The sequence below is a fragment of the Mytilus californianus genome, unplaced genomic scaffold (assembly GCF_021869535.1).
Source record: "Mytilus californianus isolate M0D057914Y unplaced genomic scaffold, xbMytCali1.0.p SCAF_4, whole genome shotgun sequence".
Taxonomy (NCBI): Eukaryota; Metazoa; Mollusca; class Bivalvia; order Mytilida; family Mytilidae; genus Mytilus; species Mytilus californianus.
In genome coordinates this window covers 39,877,283-39,898,798 of record NW_026262690.1, presented here as the reverse complement: position 1 = coordinate 39,898,798, position 21,516 = coordinate 39,877,283, and the positions used below count along the sequence as shown (strand labels likewise).

The 21,516-nt window shown below is 31.6% G+C and overlaps 2 protein-coding genes across 3 annotated transcripts in view; one reads left to right on the top strand and one right to left on the bottom strand.

The window, feature by feature from the left end:
- Positions 1-4,661: 4,661 nt before the first annotated feature.
- On the bottom strand, positions 4,662-19,892 carry LOC127738001 (uncharacterized). Of its 2 annotated transcripts, none has more exons than XM_052249000.1 (6): positions 19,832-19,892; positions 13,435-14,198; positions 12,003-12,461; positions 11,300-11,386; positions 7,937-8,006; positions 4,662-6,249 (listed from the first exon to the last, which is right to left on the bottom strand). In XM_052249000.1, exons 2-6 carry the CDS (start codon positions 14,159-14,161, stop codon positions 5,310-5,312), a joined length of 2,283 nt encoding a protein of 760 aa, XP_052104960.1. In that variant the 5' UTR covers positions 14,162-14,198; positions 19,832-19,892; the 3' UTR covers positions 4,662-5,309. The 2 variants fall into 2 exon arrangements, with proteins under 2 accessions (XP_052104960.1, XP_052104959.1); XM_052248999.1 differs by having other exon boundaries at positions 19,828-19,886.
- Positions 19,303-21,516, top strand: part of LOC127738005 (kyphoscoliosis peptidase-like) — a 55,290-nt gene continuing 53,076 nt past the window's right edge. Inside the window, exon 1 of the mRNA XM_052249012.1 lies at positions 19,303-19,365. The gene's annotated coding sequence lies outside the window, so the exon portion shown is untranslated. The remainder of the gene's footprint in view (positions 19,366-21,516) is intronic.

Here is a 21,516-nt window from a genome sequence, read left to right as displayed (position 1 = left end):
CATATTTGAATTGCTTAGGTGAAAAATAGCTTGTATGCAAATTTTCATAAAAAAATTCATCGTAGGATCGAAACTGTATCGACGTATGCCCTTAAATGCTTGTAATATTCCGAAGTTTCATTGAATGTCGCAGAATGTGAGACTTAGGGATACTTATTCGATGGACAGGGTTAGCTCTGTTTGAATTAAAAAAATATATTTTGGAAGATAGGAGAGCTGGATAGTCTGTATCAGGTATACAGACGCTTTGTGGTCTGATGGAATCGTTTGACATATGCTCATTGTCATTGACCTCATTTTTAGCTCACCTTCCCCAAAGGGCCAAGTGAGCCTTCTCATCTCTTGGCTACCGTCGTCCCTCATCTTCGTTAACGTTTTGCAATATCTTCTCCTCTGAAACTACTGGGCCAAATTTAACCAAAGTTGGCCACAATTTTCATTTTGGTATCTAGTTTAAAACACGTGTCCAATGATCCCGCCTGCTAACCAACATGGCTGACATGGCTGAAAATGGAACATAAGTGTAAAATGCAAGTTGTGTCTAAAATTTTGAAAACCTCTATGAATAGAGAAAATCTGACATTGTCAGAAATGTTCACAATCATGAGATCTACCTATTGTCCATATACATCAAAACTTCTAATTCCTATATAGTTTTAGTTTTATTGTCATATTTCAATAAAAAAAATCATCACAATTATTTGTACACTTTAAATTTAAACTGTAATTGTTCTGCTCCTCGGGGCGTCTTTTTTGACAAATAAAAATTGTTGTTGTTCTATGAATTATTTCCCTTAGATGACGAATTTTACCATTTTTTTTCATTTTTGCCTATTATCTTGAAAATCATAATAGATTGAGAGAAACTTCAAATGACAAATATGATCAGCAAGACAAGACCTACAAATATGCTAACAGGGTCGAAATCATCAGATGACTCCTTATTGGAGTTAATGTCCTTTAATGAAGATTTTTATCATTTTTTTTTCGTTTTTGCCTAATATTTGAAGAACTATAATAGATACAAACTTAAATAATAAAAAATAATCAGCAAGACAAGGTCTACAAATATTATAAGTTTGCCTTGTTGAATTCATTTGACGATCCCTTATTTGAGTTATTGCTCTTTAATGAAGGTTTCGCCAATTTTAGGCTTGTTCCCTAATATCTTAAAACATTATGATAGATAGATAGAAACTTAAATAATTAAAAATGATCAGTAAGATAAAATCTACAAATAAGTGTACTGGTCGAAATCGTCATTTCATTCCTTATTGGAATGTTTGCTCTTTAATGACGTTTTTCACCCATTTATAGCGTTCTTTCTCATATATTGAAAACTATTATAGATAGCCTCTATAAATAGCAAAAATGATCAGCAAGACTAGATCTACAAATAAGTCAACATAGTCGAAATCGTAAGTCGAATCATTATCAAAGTTCTTGTTCTTTAATGACGATGTTTACCAATATTTTATGTTTTTAACCAATATTCATAAACACTATAAAAAGATATAAAGACATTTTAAACAGCAAAGATGATCAGCAAGACAAGATCTACAAACAAGTCAATATTTGCCCAATTCCTTGGTAGACCATTTATAGGAGTGATAACCCTAAATTGACATTTTTTAAGCCCATTTTTTGTTTTAAGCAAAAACTAAAGAAGATGGAGAGAAAGTATAAACAAAAAATGACCAGCAATACAAGATCAATAAAAAAGAGATTTTGTCATGCATTGTTTTATGTCCGCAATGTGGGAGAGTGTCCATTATTGGAGATGCATAATATACCAAGGTGAGAGACAAAGTTTTTGTTCAGTGACCAATGTTAGGTTTTCCTAGAAAAAGACTAGGAGCAAAAAGCAAATATATTTGGTATATTGAATGATTGTTAGGTTTACAGATACTATAATAGTTCAAGAATATTGGGTTTATAGAATGATTGTGACATACAGGAGTTCTGACCTTGATCTCATTTCATGGTTCAGATTTCAACGCTAAGATTTTGTGATTAGCCATAGGTCCGTTTCTCTGATACTTTTTGTCTCTGTTTTAAGCAAAAGTTCAACTATAATTGGTAAATAGAATCAAGGACGTATTTGTTATAAATCCTTGTTAGAATGATTGTAAAGTGGCAATGACTCGTCCTTGATCTCACTCATTTTAATGATGCATTGGTCAACTTTAAGAGGTCGTGATTATGCCTGTTTCTTAATCAATATAAGTAGTAGGCCAAATATTTATATTTTGTGCATAGATAATTTTAAGGTTGTCTTGACATGTGCATCTTTAAAATATTAATCTACTACTTGTTCGACTCTAGTCATTTGAAGTTTGACATATATGTATTGTACTGACACCAGACTATTATTGAAGACTGTATATAGTACCTGTAACTTAGGGAGCTACCATTTGATTTTTATGGGGGAGCTAGGATGAAATTTGAAAAAAAAGGCAGGACAGAAGTTCTGAGTAAAAAAAAAGGCAGGACGAGCAACTTGGCAAAATAAAAGGCAGGATGACAAATTATGTATAAAAAGTCAGGATAAACTAATAAAAAAAGGCAGGATCGAGATTACAACTAAAAAAAAATGCAGGACACAATTTTTCATCCTAGCCCCCCCCCCCCCCCCCATAAAAATCAAATGGTAGCTCCCTTACCGGTATATAGAAAAATGATTTTTGGTTGATTTTTTGGTGTTTTAACGCCACTTTTAAGCACCGCTTTTGGGCTATTTCGTAGCGGCCAGTTTTTATTGGTGGAGGAAGCCAGAGTGCCCAGAGAAAACCACCGACCTTCGATGGGAAAACTGACAATCCTAGTCAACTAAGATTGGAGTCGAGTGCACCCGCACGAGCGGGGTTCGAACTCACAACCTCAGTGTTGACTGGCTAGTGATTACAGTAGTAACTACTTAGACCACTCGGCCACCGAGGCCCCTATATATATAGAAAAAGGGAGCCGGTGGTTCAGGTCTATAAAAACTTATTGAACCCCACCAAATATTCATTATCTGTACCAAATAAAGAGCTTTGTCAGTGGTTGTTTTATTGTATATTGTTATCTTTAGAATTTTGTGTTGATTGTTGAAATTGAGTGCGAGTTTCCAAAATTTAAGTTGATATCTCCACGTTTTGGATGTGGTTATTTGTTTCGCTGGGTTGTTCTCCCATTTGATGTATACCCCTCCCCCATGATTCAAATGGACATCCCCTTATAATGTTAACACTGCACATTTCAACAGAACTCATGCCGTCTGTGCAACTACCTTCTCAACTGTGGTCCTAATTGCACTGTTTTTAAAATGTATACAACATGGGTATTTTATGATGTTTCTTTTGACAAAAATAAGTCATAACTTGGTGACAGATTTGCATGGCTGTTTTGAATTCTGAGGAGCTAAATATGTATAAACACCCAAAATGTTCTGTTTCTTTCATTTCATGTAATTTCAGAATGGAATACTGTGATTTTTCAAAATATTTCATTCAAGGCAAAAAACCCTACATTCACTAGACAAAATCATAAGCAATGGATAATATCCTTTATGGCTGCTCTTCATCTCAAAGTCACAGTGGGGCCTTAAACATGGAGAAAAGGCTAAATCAAGAACTTGTGGAAGCTTATCAACAGATTTTGTATAGCCTTTACGATTTCTGAGCTACAGGGGACTAAATCCCAGGGGATTTTACATTGAAATTTCAGAGAAGAAATCTGAAAATTAAACAATCAGCTCCAAGAACTGTCAGTGCTGGTCATGTTATTTGCAGGACTGAAACAAAATGAGAGGTTCTTGAAAAGGAACTTTCATACATTATACTTGTTTTGGTAGAGACTGGTAATGTTTATATAAGAAGAGGATGAAAATGTGACTTCCAAACAATCCCTCCTGACAAGGGTGAAACGAACTTGCCATGTATTTTAAGACACAATAAAAATTTGACCATTCCAATAAAAAAATTTGCTAAATGGATTTATTTCATAAAGATCTGACAAATCAGATTCAAGACTACCATTTAGTTTGGAAGAATAAGAGCATAATATGTGGTATTTTGATATCCTATAAAGGCCCTTCAAGGCATTATTCCTACTATTAAAGATTGGTTCAGATTTGTTATGTTTTTTTTCGATGAAAAATAAATGTGATCTGTTTCTGGGTACAAAGTGAACATGTATTGATTCCTTGATGTAATGTATGCAATCTGATTACTTATGGGATATCATTTAGGTGTCATGTCTGCAAATCTTGGCAGAAGCTTTCTGATATCAAAACAATTTCTGTAATCTCCTGCTCTGTGCCCTCATTAACAATAAAGACTGGAGCATATTGTAGTTTATGGTTCACACAATGGACTGAAACAGTCCCAGTGCTCATTCATTTTTGTTATTTTTTTGTCATTAATGAATTATTTAAAAATATCACTGAGAAGAAAGTGATTCCATTCAAAATCACAGGAGACACAGGGACATAGAATATTCAGAATGGTGAAAACTTCCTATTCCATCAGGTCAAGTGGCTTACTGTACATTTAATATATACAATCAATTAAGCACAACCAATCAATTATACTACAAATTGATAAAAAGAAAAAACAAAATTGTCACTTCAGGAGGGTTGTATGTGAGAAAAAAGAAATCATGCAACAGCAGAAATGGGGTAAAACTGACCAGAAATTTTATTAAACAAAGAATGAAACTTAATTTAACAACAGCTAAAAGAAGTATTTTTTTCTTTTTTGTTACAAACATCAACTGCTTTTTGAAGCAGCAAATCACATTCAGCAATACTCTCAAAAATAATTCATGAAATTTTAATTGTTTCAAAGTTTTCATATAAATCTTTTTTTTCTAATGGAACTTAACACACAATCCCTGTCAAGTTCTAATTTGCCTTACAGTTTACTGAGAGAAAATGATGAAATTGTAAAATGTTTAACAGACAATAACATAAATGTATATATCACATTCTCCTTATAAGTATTATGAGATAAAATTAGCAACAGTGTGATAGTATCACAACAAAAAGCCAATCACATTGCAAAAACATTACATTGATAGATCAAAGTCGGGTGCACCAAAAACTTCAAAATGTCAGTTTTTGAAATGTGATATTTGCCGTGAGGAAGTCCTGTTGAATTTCAAATTACCATAAAAGTATTAACTTTCACAGATATTTATCAAATGATTATTCCAAGTCTGGTCTCAATCATAACATATTTTTTGAACTTTTATAAATTGTATAAATAAAAGAATAATATATGAGTACATGTAATTCATTTCAATGTGTACATATTTTCCTTTCTAAATCAAACTTTCTCTCTTGTTATTGATTTCCAGATTCCTCCATAATGAAAGCCATGTTTTGATTGGTTATTGTTTGTTAAACTGTATTGTTTTTCCCCATTGGACCATTCTGTGGCTTGTGATTTTGGTAACACATCATCTTCACTGGAAATTAAATCCACTTTTTCATCCATAACATGCAAGCAATCATACACATTATTAGTTGTACTGATATCCTCTAAATGTTTTTGTAAGATTTTATCTTGCATGTTCTGATAAATTGTTGTCAATTCTTTCGTCCTTTTTTGTTGTTCCAGTACAATTTTTGCAGCTCCTCTAGTCTTCCTTTGTTTATCTGTACGGTAATTCTTGTCATATGATTTTTTCTCCTTATGGTCTGTACATAAATGTGACTTTTCAAAACTTCCCTTTTTCTTACTCTTCTCATCATGCAATTTATCATTTGATTTGCTCAGGTTATTGTTATTTCTTAAATCTATTTTCACTTTTCCAGACTTTGAAGAATATTTTGTATTGCTATTTCTGCTTTCTTTGTGACTGGCCTTTTCTTTTTTGGAACTTTTAGAATATGGTCGTGTGAGAAATGGTTTATCTATTTTATTGCAGTCTGTTTTATTTTCTAAAGAAACAACCTTTTCACTTGTTTTTCTAACACTTTCACATGATTGGAAATATTTGTCAATTCTTGTTGTGAATTCACTTGGTAGTGATTTTTCTGATGTTTTAACATCATATTTTCTATGTTTGGGTTTCTCTTTATGATTCTTGTTTCTGTGTGAATGATTTTCTCTATACTCTTTATCATGTCTAATATTGTGTCTTGAGCTATGAAGTTGATCTGTTTTCATTGCATGTTGTTTTGATAGGTTTCTCCATCTTCTGTTTAAATCACAATCTTCTTTCCTACTTACTTGATATATTCTATGCATGTCTTTATGGTTTCTAGAATAGAGAACAATTTTGATTTATTGTCATGACAAAATTTAACATTCATGAGGGCTTGTTCAACATAAACATATAATACTAATTTCAGGGCAAATGATACATGCTACTTGAATGTTCTTTTTTAGGCATGCTCAAAGTAGTATTTATGTAAACATAATATGAGTATTTCTATACTGAGCATAAGACAGGTCAAACAGTTCATTTGGTATATGCAAAAATTTCAAACTTATAGATTTTAACACACAGCTATAACAAATAGATTAATGCATGCATAATATTGACGTATGGAAAGATGTTATAAAGTTATCAATTTCTAAATCATTTCTATACATAGATGTTCCCTGAAGTATTGCTTTCTGATAGTCACCAGATTACTTTTTTCTTTGAAGTAATGTGATTAGATAAGAAACCATTTTAAATTACTATTAATAAAGTTGTGCATATTGGTCTAGTTGATTAAAATTCAGCTTAAGCAACCCTTCATTTATAAGATTATATAGATTTGTTGCAAATTTTATCTTGAATATTACCAAGCAATATTTACAGTTCTAAATATTTTTTTTAATTTCAATTTTCACGCAGCAAAATCTTCATAGTGTTTGTACATAGGTTACAATACATGTTGATATGTGTTTTGGGGATACACTGTAACAGTCATTAATATGTACATCTGTGTGTCTGCACTGAATATAGGTATATAAAGAATTTTATCACTCTGTTGTTTACAAAGCGAAAGCAGCACATCATATTAGAATGAAGTCTATTCGCTTGATGTCGACCTATGATTTGTAATTTACAAATAAAACCCCAAAACAGATGTACATTTGAAAAATATTAATAAGAAAAAATGTGTATATTTGACAGCCATAGGTAGAACTAGAGGCTATAAAGAGGGTTTTGCTCACCTACATCATCAACAGTTGCCACATTTTTTTTGTAAAAATCTTCATTAAAGGGGAATAACAGTATTAAGAGTTAACTAAACGCATCAGGTAATTTTTTTTTTAAATTGTTATGTGGCAAGAGTCATTTGACATATTGTTTTAAAAAAGAAAGATATTAAGGTCAAGTTTACAAACTATTGTTAAAAATACAAGCAAAAAGATATAATTTTTTTCTTCACCAAATTAACTTTTCTCTTTGAATGCACTGAGAATGAATCAGGACAACTTTCTTTATATTTTTTTGAATACATTGGTCTGATTTTGGAAATATATCAACTTTTCATTGAAAATGAAAATGTAACCTAGAGTTACTACATGGACTCCTCTTTACCAGTGAATCAAGACAAAACAGGATAAAGCACCAAGTAATAAGAAATTAGATTATACCAGACTTAAAAACTAAAAGTGTGAACCATAATAATATGAACTTCCAGTCATTTTGATGTGCTTATAAAAGACATTACAAGTACCTCATAATATCATATGACTACACATACACTTTTCACATTTACTTTTGTGTAGAAAAATGAATAAGAAAACAAATGATATATGGTTTATCTGCTTGACAATGGATCTTTTATGATTTCTAAACAGACCCTAGCTGCCCCAACTCTGAGTCAAAGATTTCAAAGTTTTGTACAATGACTGCCCTCTAAAGTCTCACTACCCCAACTAGTCCCCTGACATTACATGTACAGCAATCTCAAACTAAGGTTAAAGATGACAGAAAAAATCATTACTTATGTTTTGAATTATTTCTACTGTCTAACTTCCTTCTTGGAATGTCTGGTGAGTTATCATCTTTCCTTCCTGAAAAGAGTGAAAAATCAAATATAAAAACTGTAATGTGATATATCGATTCATTCTTTACTGAAATCATGAAATATTATATATATTACATCTTGAAATAATTATTGATATGCCTTCAATTTTTTTCCCAGATAATCAGTGGTAGTGTGCACACCTATATTGTGGGAGGTTATGGCTTAGATTTAAAGACATTTTAAACCTAAGACCATAAAACTGTATTTGCTGTTTCTGTCAAACAATCCTGTTTAGCATGTCATGCTAGTACATGACAGGGTAAATTGGTACATAATTAACATAATATTGTCCTGAATATGCATGCAAGATTTGCTACTGAAAGTTTTTTGGTTAAATTTCAAAATTCTGAACAAACTATAAAATAACCTGCTGTATATATATGTTACGCTCAGAAACGAGTCCATCCCCCCAAACGTGTCCCATTCCCCCAAACGTGTCCATATAACATCACCGAACTCCAAAACATGTCTAGTTGTAAAAGGGCGCTAAAGTGTGTAATTTTTATAAACGCCCAAGCGTGTCCATTTTTATAAAACCGCCCAAACGTGTCCAATCTCACAAACGTGTCCAAGTGTCCATATGAAGCCTAAGTTATTCCTTTCTCTGAAAGCTCAATCGTGTCCAATTATAAAAAAAAGCCCAAACGTTTCCTCTGTTATTTGGTTATTGCTCTTTCATTGACGTATACTCCTCTTACTAGTCCATTGCAAATCAAAATACAATCCTTTAGGTTTTTTTATCAAACTAACGTTATAACCTGTGCCAAAGGGGGACCTCCGTTTGGCTGTGGGGGGTTTGTAAAAGTACGCAGCAATGTCATGTTATGATGTGGATATTAAATCAGATACCTTCTGTAGGGAGAATGCCAACGATTTACACATTAAAATCCTCATAACAACTCTTTCAGGGTGCCGTCTGTGGTATGTTGCAAGGCAACAATTTTGTCCCAATACATATACCCTTATTATCTAGTGGCAGTTAGAATTTCCCCAACTTTAATTTCAAACGGCCTCTATTATATAAGGGGGAATGAAGGAGTGTCATACTGAAGTCTCGAAAAATAAAGCGGTCTTTCCCCTCTCCCAAAAAATTATTATTTAATTCCGATTCCCGATTAGTATAAATTCCTAATAACCGTACACATTTAGGCCCAATCCCAAATTCCCGGAATAATAAAGGTACAATCCCAAAGTCCCAGAAAATATTCTTCCACCTCTCATTATAGAACTTACCTATAGTATTTATTGTTAATATGTTGTTGTCCTGATAATGCATGAAATATTTGCCACTGGATGTAATGTCTCTTGTTTGTGAGTCTTTAAGTGATGCTTGAAACCCAAAATATATAATATAAAACCTGAACACCAGTTTATAATTTCAAGAGCTTTTAAAAAAGCAGAACTGTTGAAAAAATTGGAAAACACCTATGCAGAAGGCGGCCGTGCACTATCCTCATACATGATTAATTTAGTAAGGCATCACCGCAGTTTTATTAGTACAAAATAACTTATTTAGTAAACAATTAATTTAACTGTTCTAAACTAATTTTTATGTTCGCTCTAAATATGCATGAAATATTTGCCACTAGACATTAAACAAGCAACAGTCAAGTTGCTAATCAATCTTGCAATTATGCTAAATATAAACAACTGGCGTTGAACAAACTAATGCTAATAAATTTTGAATTTCTTCTTTCAACTCTGTTCCTTTTTTAATTTCTGGTAATTGTGCCCAAAATACTTCTAGATTTATGTCTTTTGAATGCTGCTTTTAACTTATTTAGAATACAACCAAAACCCGACCTCTTCAATTGTGTCTGCCGTAAATGTTATTGACGTCATTGAGAACATAATAGCACTTAAATTTTTTAGATGTTCGTGCGTTTTAAAGTAGACACGTTTTGGCGAATAACAATTATCGGACACGTTTGGGCGATGTCAACTTTTATGGACATGTTTTGGGGAAATAGACACGTTTGGGGGAATCGCACACGTTTGGGGGGATGGACACATTTGGGAGTGTTACATATATATCCAAGTCATCTTACTGGCTTTGTCTACTTCTTTAAGTATATATATGAATGAATCATTTTAAAAGATGATATAATGTAAAAATGCCAATAAAAAAGCCTCATAACATAAAAGGCAGCTACAACTACTAACATATATGAACCAGAATATTATTTTTATGACATAGAAAACTGGAATTGATTCAACTGGAAATAAGGCTTTCCCTCTACCATATATACTGCATACACAATTTCCTTTCCATTTAATTCATCAAAAGCAGTTTGTCTAAAGGTAAGTTGATACTGTTTATGTCCCCCTTGTAAAAACTGATTAGACAGTGCCATATACTGTGGATTCATTTATTTGTATGGATTGATGAAATTTTGCATTTGCTAGGCTATTCTATTTCTTTGTTTTGTCAAAATCTACAAAAGTCTATAGAAAATTGGTAATTGGTTGAACATTTAAATTGGTGGTTAACATATTCCCACGAATAATAATAAATCCACAGTACATAATGTAATTTTTTTACTTTCATTTCTTAATCTAATTTAGCTGTCATTTTTGTATCCTCCATACTTTTCAAACTGTTCAGATGTGTTTGCAAAAAGAAGCCCATTTAAATTTCCAAATAATAATTTATTTAGTTACTTTATCTAGCAGATGTAATTATTGTGTTACTTTGTCTAGCAGATATAATTATTGAGTTACTTGTCTAGAAGATGTTTTTATTGAGTTACTTGTCTAGCAGATGTTATTATTGAGTTACTTGTCTAGCAGATGTTATTATCATGATTATTGAGTTACTTGTCTAGCAGATGTTATTATTGAGTTACTTGTCTAGCAGATGTTATTATCATGATTATTGAGTTACTTGTCTAGCAGATGTAATTATTGTGTGACTTCGTCTAACAGATGCAATTATTGAGTTACTTTGTCTTGCAGATGTAATTATTGAGTTACTTTGTCTAGCAGATGTAATTATTGAGTTACTTTGTCTAGCAGAAATAATTATTGGGTTACTTTGTCTAGCAGATGTAATTATTGAGTTACTTTGTCTAGTAGATGTAATTATTGAGTTACTTGTCTAGCAGATGTTATTATTGAGTTACTTGTCTAGCAGATGTTATTATCATGATTATTGAGTTACTTGTCTAGCAGATGTAATTATTGAGTTACTTTGTCTAGTAGATGTAATTATTGAGTTACTTTGTCTAGCAGAAGAAATTATTGGGTTACTTTGTCTAGCAGATGTAATTATTGAGTTACTTTGTCTAGCAGATGTAATCCCAGATTTATCACTTCCTGTGTCACTATCTTCTTTCTCACATAGACCTGGAACATCAATGATCTCATCTGAAACAAAAATTATTTATTTCACTTAAAAAATAAATACTCCTTCAACATATATGACATAAAAAAATTAATTGAAAATTAATGCCAATGAATTTCAAAAGGAAACAGCTGTAAACAAAATATTATACTGAAAAGCACAGTATGTAAGCATGTACATAAAATATGTATTTAGACGAGGTTAAAATTTTCAAATGCTTTCTCATTAAACGACTACATCACGACATAACAGGAGTAGACATGCTGGAATGTTTTTTTTGCGTATGGAAAATTACTGAATAATATTTTGAAAATGTTCATAACAAATTAATATTGATCTACTTCAAAAATGTACTACGGGGTGTTTAACGACCTTGACTACCTATAAAGTCTCACACGATCGGAAATATTGATCTATTTGTTAGATTGACATATTCACCTGACAATGATTGTATATACATAAAAATAAGTCATACGATGTATTTACTGAAAACTTCACATTAATAAACTGTTACTTTATCAATGAACCATGAAAATATGTCATTGTCAGACAATTCTGTCAGATGGATATGCACCTGAAAATTATTGTGCAGAGAAAATATAGTTGTTTCAAAATTGGTCATTAATCTGAGATACTTACAATTTTTTATTGATTGCTGCGTATTACTTTCAACAGTCCGGTCAACCTTACAGAGAGGCAAACTTCTAGATTTTGACATTATCGGCTCTGCAGTACTTTCAACAGCCTGGCAAACCTTCCACAAGGGTAAACATTTGGAACTTGACGGTGTTAAATCTGTAGTACTTTCTTCAGCCTCACCAACATTCCAGATAGGTAAACTTTTTGATTCTAATCGTGTTGGCTCTGTGGTATTTTTAAAAGCCGGGTCAACCTTACAGATAGGCAAACTTTTTGGTTCTAGCCAAGTTTGCCCAACAGTATTTTTTAAATCCTGGTCAACTTTACAAATAGGCAAACTTCTTGATTTACTTTTCAATCTGAACTTAAACTTTGGCAGTTTGGTGGGTTTGCTGGCATTTTCCAACAACATGTCAAAACTCAAATTAATCAAATCATTTTCTTTCAGCCTAGCTGGATCTACAAGAAAAAAATGTATGAAGTTATGAAGTGTAAAATAATATTTCATATACTATAACAATGTATAACATACTTCAATAACATTATAGATCAACAAGTAAATTGTGCACAGTTCCAAGTATGCACAAAATATGTTTTTCTCTCTTGTTTATTTATTTAAAAATAGATGAGGTTGTTGGTTGTCTCTTTGGAATATTTTCAGATTTAACATTGTTGTGCTGTTATTTAGAGTAATTATATACATATATATATATATAAAATGTCTACATGTAGATATTAGTCAACGATACATGTACAAAATAAATAAATTATATAAACGCCTAAAAAGTGTACAAAACAACACCAATATTAAAAAAAAAGAAACATTAAATGCAATTTTTTAAATATTGGTGTTGTTTTGTACACTTTTTAGGCGTTTAAATATATATATATATATATATATATGTGTTTAGTGTAAAAAGATGTATGAAATTTAACAGTTAAATTATTTTATTTTCATTTCAGTAAAATATGGTTCCAACAATAAACCATGAAAATTTGGAATCATTCTTTACAAAGAAATTATAGTCTATAGCTATATTTACACATGTAAGTGAATAAACAGATATTAATGTCAACCAAAAAGTTCTAACATTATAGATTCTTTATTTCAATATTTAGAAGATTGATACAGATTGATGGCAATAGCTCCTTTGATCCTAAAAAGGCCAGATGATTAATAGATGTCAAAATATATTGTACATTTGACATATTTGTGCTGACATCATTTGTTGCATCAAATTAACAAACTGCATATACATATACATGATATACATGTACAGTATGTTCAGGATAAAACTTCCACCATGTTAATCAATCAATTTGGTGTGCTTTTTAAACATGCAAAAAAAAACTGGTTAGCAAAAATTACCCTATATAAAAAAACCAATTGTATTATTATAGATTGTACATTAATGTATGAGTTATGTTTTACCTTTTTGCTGAGTGTTGGCAGCCTGATTTAAACCATGTGGTGCAAAATATGACTTCAGATGATTCTCATTATTCATTGATTGATTTTTATCATTACCATCATCTATAATGTCCTCTGTAACTGCAACACTGAAACTTTCCTGTTCAGATCTAGAAAAATGGTTTTCATGTTCAATCCTGGGCTTAGAGCTCAATTCAGAATATGAATGGTCACCTTTAAGCTTTTCAGTTTCAACAATACCTATTCTGCACTTTCTTTTCAAAGCAAACTGCTGTAAGTATGAATTGTTAAAGTTCTTTTGAATATTTTGTTTGTGTAAATCTTTATGCTGGTCAAACTGTTTGCTGTCCATCCACACAGCCTGTGACAACAGTTTACCACTTTCTGAGTTTTTAAAATTTATGTTTTCATTTGAAATATGTTTCTTGTCCACCAAAACATCCTGTGACAAGAGACTACCATTTTCTGCATATTCAAAATTTCTATTTTCAGTTGAAAAACATTTTTTCCCATTGAATTCAGAAACTTTATTTGTGTTTCCACTATTCACAGAATTACAAACATTACTACAATTGCTACTTTTAATGTGTTTGGTTTTAAACTTTCTTCTGAATTTTAAGACTGGTTGACTGTTCGAAGAAGTGTTTTGATATAGCTCATCAATACATCTATCAAGATAATTATACACTGGTATCACAAAGTCTGTCATACATGTATGGTTGTCCATTATCACTGTGTGGATTCTATGTTTATACTGTCATCATCTGAAATAAAATTAAACATGTTCATTGTACATTAGATACAGTGATTGATTGTTGGTGTTTTAATGTCACTTTCAGCAGTCTTGACAGCCAGAATTCCTAGAGAGATCCACAGACCTTCTGCAGGAAAACAATTCAATTAAGATCAGTGTCAAATGCATCTTGTTACAAGCAGCATTTCCAACTCACAACCTCAGTGTTGACAGGCTAGTGACCACTGTACATGTACAATATAAAATTAAAATGAACTACATTTACTGGATCATCTAGAATAGACGATACTGTGCAGATAAGGAAAATTTTTATATAAGTCGTAAAAATTGTTGACACTGACAAAAGCTATTTATTAAGACGAAATATTTGTCAACATGATTTTATAACATCATCTTCATAAATTACCATCTTATATTAGTACAGTTGTGCAAATCTTTAGACTTATATATATAATATAGAATAGAAGCATATCTATGCAGTCTCTGTTGTTAATACCTAACCTACGTCATGTTTGAAATTTTAGAATTGTACAAGTGTTGTTCAGTTTTACTACAAATTCAACGAGATTGTTATAGTTAAATCAGACTAGATTGATATGATTCATTTTACATCATAATCATGACATACTGATGAAGGATATCTGTTATCAGAAATATTTATAGATACTTACATTTAATGTTTCCTTTTTTTTAATATTGGTGTTGTTTTGTACACTTTTTAGGCGTTTATATAATTTTATTGTGTACAGGTATAGTTACTTGTAACAATCCAGCCCCCTCGTTAGAAAGATCGTTGACTAATATCTAGACGTTTTATATTACCCTTACTACTATCAAAGAACTTATTAACTTTTGTAATAAAGCTTATGAAAATAATGGTATTAACTATTTGGGGAGTGTTAAAAAATCTTTAGAGGTTTTAGATAAAATATGTGCTTTTGATGGTCCTTTTAATTCTGTTGACAGTTATGATTTTTCTACTCTCTACACTACACTTCCACATAATCTTATCAAGAAAAAGTTTTCATATTTAATTAAATAGTCTTTTGAAAAATCTCATTGCAAATTTATTTTATTTCGTTTAAAGCCTTTTTCTGTAACGAAAAAAGGGAAGTATGCTAGATACACTTACTGGAAATGTGAAGATATGATTGAAGCTTTAAATTTTCTCCAGAACAACATATATGTACGTTTCGATGATAAAGTGTATCGACAGGTAGTATGTATTCCTATGGGCACTAACTGGGCCCCTTTAATAGCAGATTTATTCCTGTATTGCTATGAATCTCAGTTTGTGACCAAACTCAGTAAAGACACGTCATTGTTACATTTGGTTGATACATTCAGCAATACCTACCGTTATCTTGATGATATTTTTTCGTTAAATAACCCAGAGTTCTCTAAATATACTACCAAAATTTACCCAAAGGAACTTACTTTAAATAGATCTAACATAAACAGCAGTAGTTGTCCTTTTCTAGATTTAAACATTTCAATTTGTAAAGGGAAACTCCATACTAAAATTTACGACAAAAGAGATGATTTTTCATTCCCTATTATTAATTTTCCTTTTTTAGACGGTGATGTTCCCTTTGGCTCCATCATACGGTGTTTATATATCCCAACTCGTTCGTTATGCCCGTGTGTGTAATGATGTCATAGATTTTAACGAACGTAATCAATGCATCACTACTAAATTATTAAGTCAGGGATTTCGTTACCATAAATTACTTAAAACTTTTACAAAATTCTTTCATAGATACAAAGATTTGATTAGTAAATTTGGCTGTACCTGTAGAAAACTTATTAAAAACAGTATTTCACATCCTAAATTTTATGGTAATATTGTACTAAAAGCGCGGAAATCACTATGTGATCTGTGTAAACTCATCGAACCTTTAAACAAACTTATTAGTAAAGGTTATCTTACCAATGTTGTAATTAGATCTTTGAATATAGTTTACATTGGCACAAATATCGATTTTGTCATCAGCAAATTAAACATAACTTAATTTGTATTCTTTTCAAAGGGTTTTTTTTGGACGTATAAATACAAATCCACTTTCATTTTCTATAGAGATTACTCTATCTATATATAACATTATACATATTTATTAAAAGGTTAACTCCTGACTATCCTACTGCCTATGATACTTTTATTTTGGCATTGCACAAGTCATGTCTTCTTTGACTGTCCATGACCTTAATACACTAAATCCCTGGGATGTTTTAGTTGATTTTAGTCTCTGATGCATGATTTTTTATTATTAATTGTTTTTGGCTTTAACTAGCTTTCAGTAACTGCGAGTACTACTCTCAAATTGTATTTTCGTGTTAATTTGACCTGTTGATAAAATTTGTAATGCATTTTTGTTATTCAATGTTTACTTATTTAGTGTTATATCTCGTCTTACTATTTTTAATATATACCACCTGCGATAAGTGTTTGGTATGACGATAAATTTTTTACTTCTGTTCTCGTACTATGAACAAAAAAAATATTTCCGTACTCCATGTATACCTTGCAACAAAATTATTTTTATTTACCTGTGTACGTTATTTTATTTGGCGGCATTTTGTCCAAGGTTATGGTTGTCTTTCTGATATTGTTTTACATCTAACCCCCTTGTTTTATTAATTTTGTATTTACATGTACATTGTGTCATAAATCAAATTTATTCGTTCAGTGTATGTTCACTTGTTTTTGTTAATATGTCTTTTGATTGAGTTAAGCCATTTCAATTGATATTTTATAGTGTGTCTTTCTATGTTGTGATGTTACACTATTGTTTCTGGTTAGGGTGAATGTTGGTGCCTATTAAATCGTTTAAACCCGCTGCATTTGTTTGCACCTGTCCTAAGTCAGGAACCTGATGTTCATTGGTTGTCGTTTGTTGATATGGTTCATACTGTAAGTGTTTCTCGTTTTTTATATAGATTAGACCGTTGGTTTTCCTGTTTGAATGGTTTTACACCATGTACACTAGTCATTTTTGGGGCCCTTTATAGCTTGCTGTTCGGTGTGAGCCAAGACTCTGTGTTGAAAGCCGTACTTTGACCTACATGTATAATGGTTTACATGTACTTTTACAAATTGTGACTTAGATGGAGAGTTGTCTCATTGGGACTCATACCACATCTTCTTATATCTATATAAACATGATAAAGTTTGATATAATTATAATTTTTGGGAATGCCTTACTACCAACATATTCATCATTTTTCATGATATTAAACAAATGAGAAACTCTAAATGAATTAGATTTAGAATTTGAAAACTACATGCACATGTATTGACTATTCATGATTCTGCATTTGGTTCTAAAAACACCAATAGTCTCATATATGTATGAGCATGATGAGCATATGTTGTGAATTAATTATATTTGCTCCTTACGAAAAATGTACATGTTGAACCTTAGATGCATCTATAAGCAGCCACAACCATTGAGATGATTGACAACATACAATGAATGTTACTCTACAGAACTTTTTACTGCACATAAAAACACAAACAAACCAAATATGAATAAACTGTTATCACAGAGATATGTCTCGCCTTTTTGTAATTTTGATAATGCAAATGTTGAAATTAAAATAGCAATACTTTAACATGAAAGTTATGCAAATTTTCAAAGTCGATGAACCATGACTGAAGGTACATGGCTAAACAATCTCCATGGAATGAGATGTGCCAATGCTAATACAACTGCATACCAAATACCATTGACATGATTGACTTATTATAAGTCATTCCCTTTAAACAAACCTAAACACAAACATTAACTTGTAAACTATGTAAAAGTTTCAAAGTCAATGAACCATGATCAGGGTTGGGGCTACATGTATATAATCTCCATGGAAACAATCTTGCAAATGCCAATAAATTTGCATACCAAATATCATTGACTTAACATTAGCAGTGCATCTTAAACTGGTCTAATCACAAACTAATACATGTAAACTAAGCAAACGTTTCAAAGTAAATAGACCATGACTGAGGGGGCGGGGCCAAATATTCTCCATGGAAATAAGATGTGCTAATGGTTATACAACTAAACACCAATTAACATTGGCGTACCACTAATGGTTCCCCTTGAACTGACCTAATCACAAACTAATACATGTTAACTTACCAAAATTTTCAAAGTCTATAGACCATGACTAAGGGGGTGGAGCCAAATAATCTCCATGGAAATGAGATATGCCAATGCTTATACAACTGCATACCAAATATCATTGACCTACCACTAGTGGTTCCCCATTAATTGACCTAATCACAAACGAATACATGTAAACGATGAAAAGTTTCAAAGTCAATAGACCTTGACTGAGGGAGCGGGGCCAAATAATCTCCATGGTAATGAGATGTGCCAATGCTAATACAACTGCATACCAAATATCATTGACCTACCACTAGTGATTCACCATGAACTAGACCTAATCACAAACTAATACATTGTTGACGCCGCCCTCACCGACGCCGGAAACGGCATACCTATGTCTCGCTTTTTGACTCTGTCAAGGCGAGACAAAAATAAGAAGACTTGACATGCACATGGTGATATGGTTATGAGATAAAATAAATAAATCATCTTACAATTATTTTTTTATTTCCAGTCTATGTATTCATAAATTTATCAAATTATTACAGGATAGTTTCAGTATATGGGTGTGGATAGTTTACATGTACTGTACATAAAAGTATCCGGAGGAAACATGGATCTTTTCAATATTTTTACTCTGACTTCTGTTATTTTCCATTGCTGACAATAATGGAAATATCCAAGAGAAACAAAAACACCAAATGATATAATTTATCACATGATTGACTTACCCGAACCCTAAAAGATAAAACCAGAGTAAATCTTAACACAATACTCACATAATCATTAAAGCACATTTTTACAGGGCAAAAAAAGTTGTGAAAGGAAGCTACTAATCATCAAATGATTACAAATACATGATGATCTTTCAATAGGTGCTTTTCCCCAGAAAAATTTGACGGTACAAAGCAAATAGCTTTACTTCACAATGTACTATGACGTGTTTTCCTCCAAATGAACCCAGGTCAACTGGGGCAGTTCAATCATAAAATCTAAATTGAAAAATCATGTATTGATGTATTTAACTTGCTAACTATGTTATTTAACACACAGAGATTTATGTAAACAATAGTAAGTCAATATGGGGATTGTTTTTAATTTGATGCATTTAGCAGAATCAGACATATATAAATATGTCTCTGGCAGAACAGTACATGTATTTATAAAATCAATGAAAACCTGACATACACAAATTTATAAAATGATATTGTGTCATTGATAAATGGCAGTTTAGAAACTTCTTAAGCCAGTACTAAATGTGGACAATTTGATTTCTCTTGAGAACAGGTAAAATATCATGGTCAGATACCTGGAAAATGTTAAAAAGGTTATTTTCGAACCCTGTGGCTGTGCCATCAAAACTAAGAGTCTAAAGCAGATCATGATGGCATCTATTTCTAACAGTCAAACCCGTTTCATGGCAATTAGTTATTCAGTCCAATTGTTGTGTATTCTCAAAGGACTTCAATTAAAACAAAGAAGTAATCATACAAACTGACCAACAGATAAACGGCTGCCAAACAATTTACTTACTTACTCGTTCGAAATTCCCTCTTCAGGCTCTTATAATTTCTTAACTTCACGTTGAAGAGTGGTGATGATATATCTGGTATACCAAAGTTTTATCAATTAATGTAAAACACAGGAAAGAAACTCTTTAAATACTAAGTTATAAAGTAAGTAGGCCAGTAAATACTTTTTTTTATTAATATTATTATTTGTTGCACATTTAAAAAAAAAAGAGGTAATATTCCCTGATTACCAATCTACTGTACAGTACTTGAATGATGGATTCGTCATACTAAACCAACTTGTCGGTCAAATAATTTAATTAATGGAACTAAACTCTGATCATTGTAATTGGATTATTATCAATAACAAACACATAAGCACTCCACAAGTATAAATCAACAATAGTATGATATATGGCAAGCCGTTTTTATATTTATTCAATTTCAAGATATCTTAGAAGGTAAATAAGATATCTAATAAAGTATATAAAATATCTTGTATTCTATATGAGATAGCTTATTTAATTTTAAGTTAATAAGATATCTTATATACTTTATAAGATATCTTATATACTTTATAAGATATCTTATATACTTTATAAGATATATTATTAACTTAAAAAGATATCTTTCATGCCAAGAAATCCTCGCTAAAAATTCCGGTCGACCTCCTACGGCATCAATTAGTAGTTAAAGATTTGATTTCATTCAATAAATTAATTTATGACCCGCGTGTACGTCTCACTTAAAACACAGCCATATACCAAATGGTCAAAATTAATCATCCATGTAATTTGCTCTATGGGATGTTTGCAAAATTTCAACGGAGGCAATTTCTTGGCATGGGAGAAAGGAAGAAAGACCATTCACAATTTGTCTTACATTTGTTTTTCTCTCTTTCAATCAAATAAAAAAAAGTTAAACCTTTCAGATGTAGAGTTCATATAAGAAGGAAATATTCCCTGTGGAACACCCCCACCCCCCACCCCCTTTTTTTTTGTGCTCTCTATTTTCAACCCTCTTATCTAAATAAAATTAAAACTTTGATTTCTAACCGATCTATTCATGTACCGGACAGGCAACTTTTTTTATTTAATAAGAAAATCTTCATTGCCGTTATACACATGCATGTTGATTGCTTGGAGTCCCCGCCCGAAAAGAAAGAAATAGTCTAACTCCAAGATACTATATTCCTGAATCACGTGATTTTTACTACGTGGAACTTAAATTAGAATAAATACCGAATATGGAAAGTGAAACTACAATCCATAACATAAAGTCCGTTGACAAATAGAAGAAAAAGAAGATTATTTTTGGCAAAGGGTACCGGGGTAATCCTCTTTGTGTTCAAAATATACTTGAAATATTTGCCACTGCCCCTTGTGTCGGTTCTATGAATGTTTACCCTGAGTTGTCTGTCTGTTACGGGAGAAAGGAAGAAAGACCATTCACAATTTGTCTTACATTTGTTTTTCTCTCTTTCAATTAAATAAAAAAAAGTTAAACCTTTCAGATGTAGAGTTCATATAAGAAGGAAATATTCCCCGTGGAACACCCCCACCCCCACCCCCTTTTTTTTTGTGCTCTCTATTTTCAACCCTCTTATCTAATTAAAATTAAAACTTTGATTTCTAACCGATCTATTCATGTACCGGACAGGCAACTTTTTTTATTTAATAAGAAAATCTTCATTGCCGTTATACACATGCAT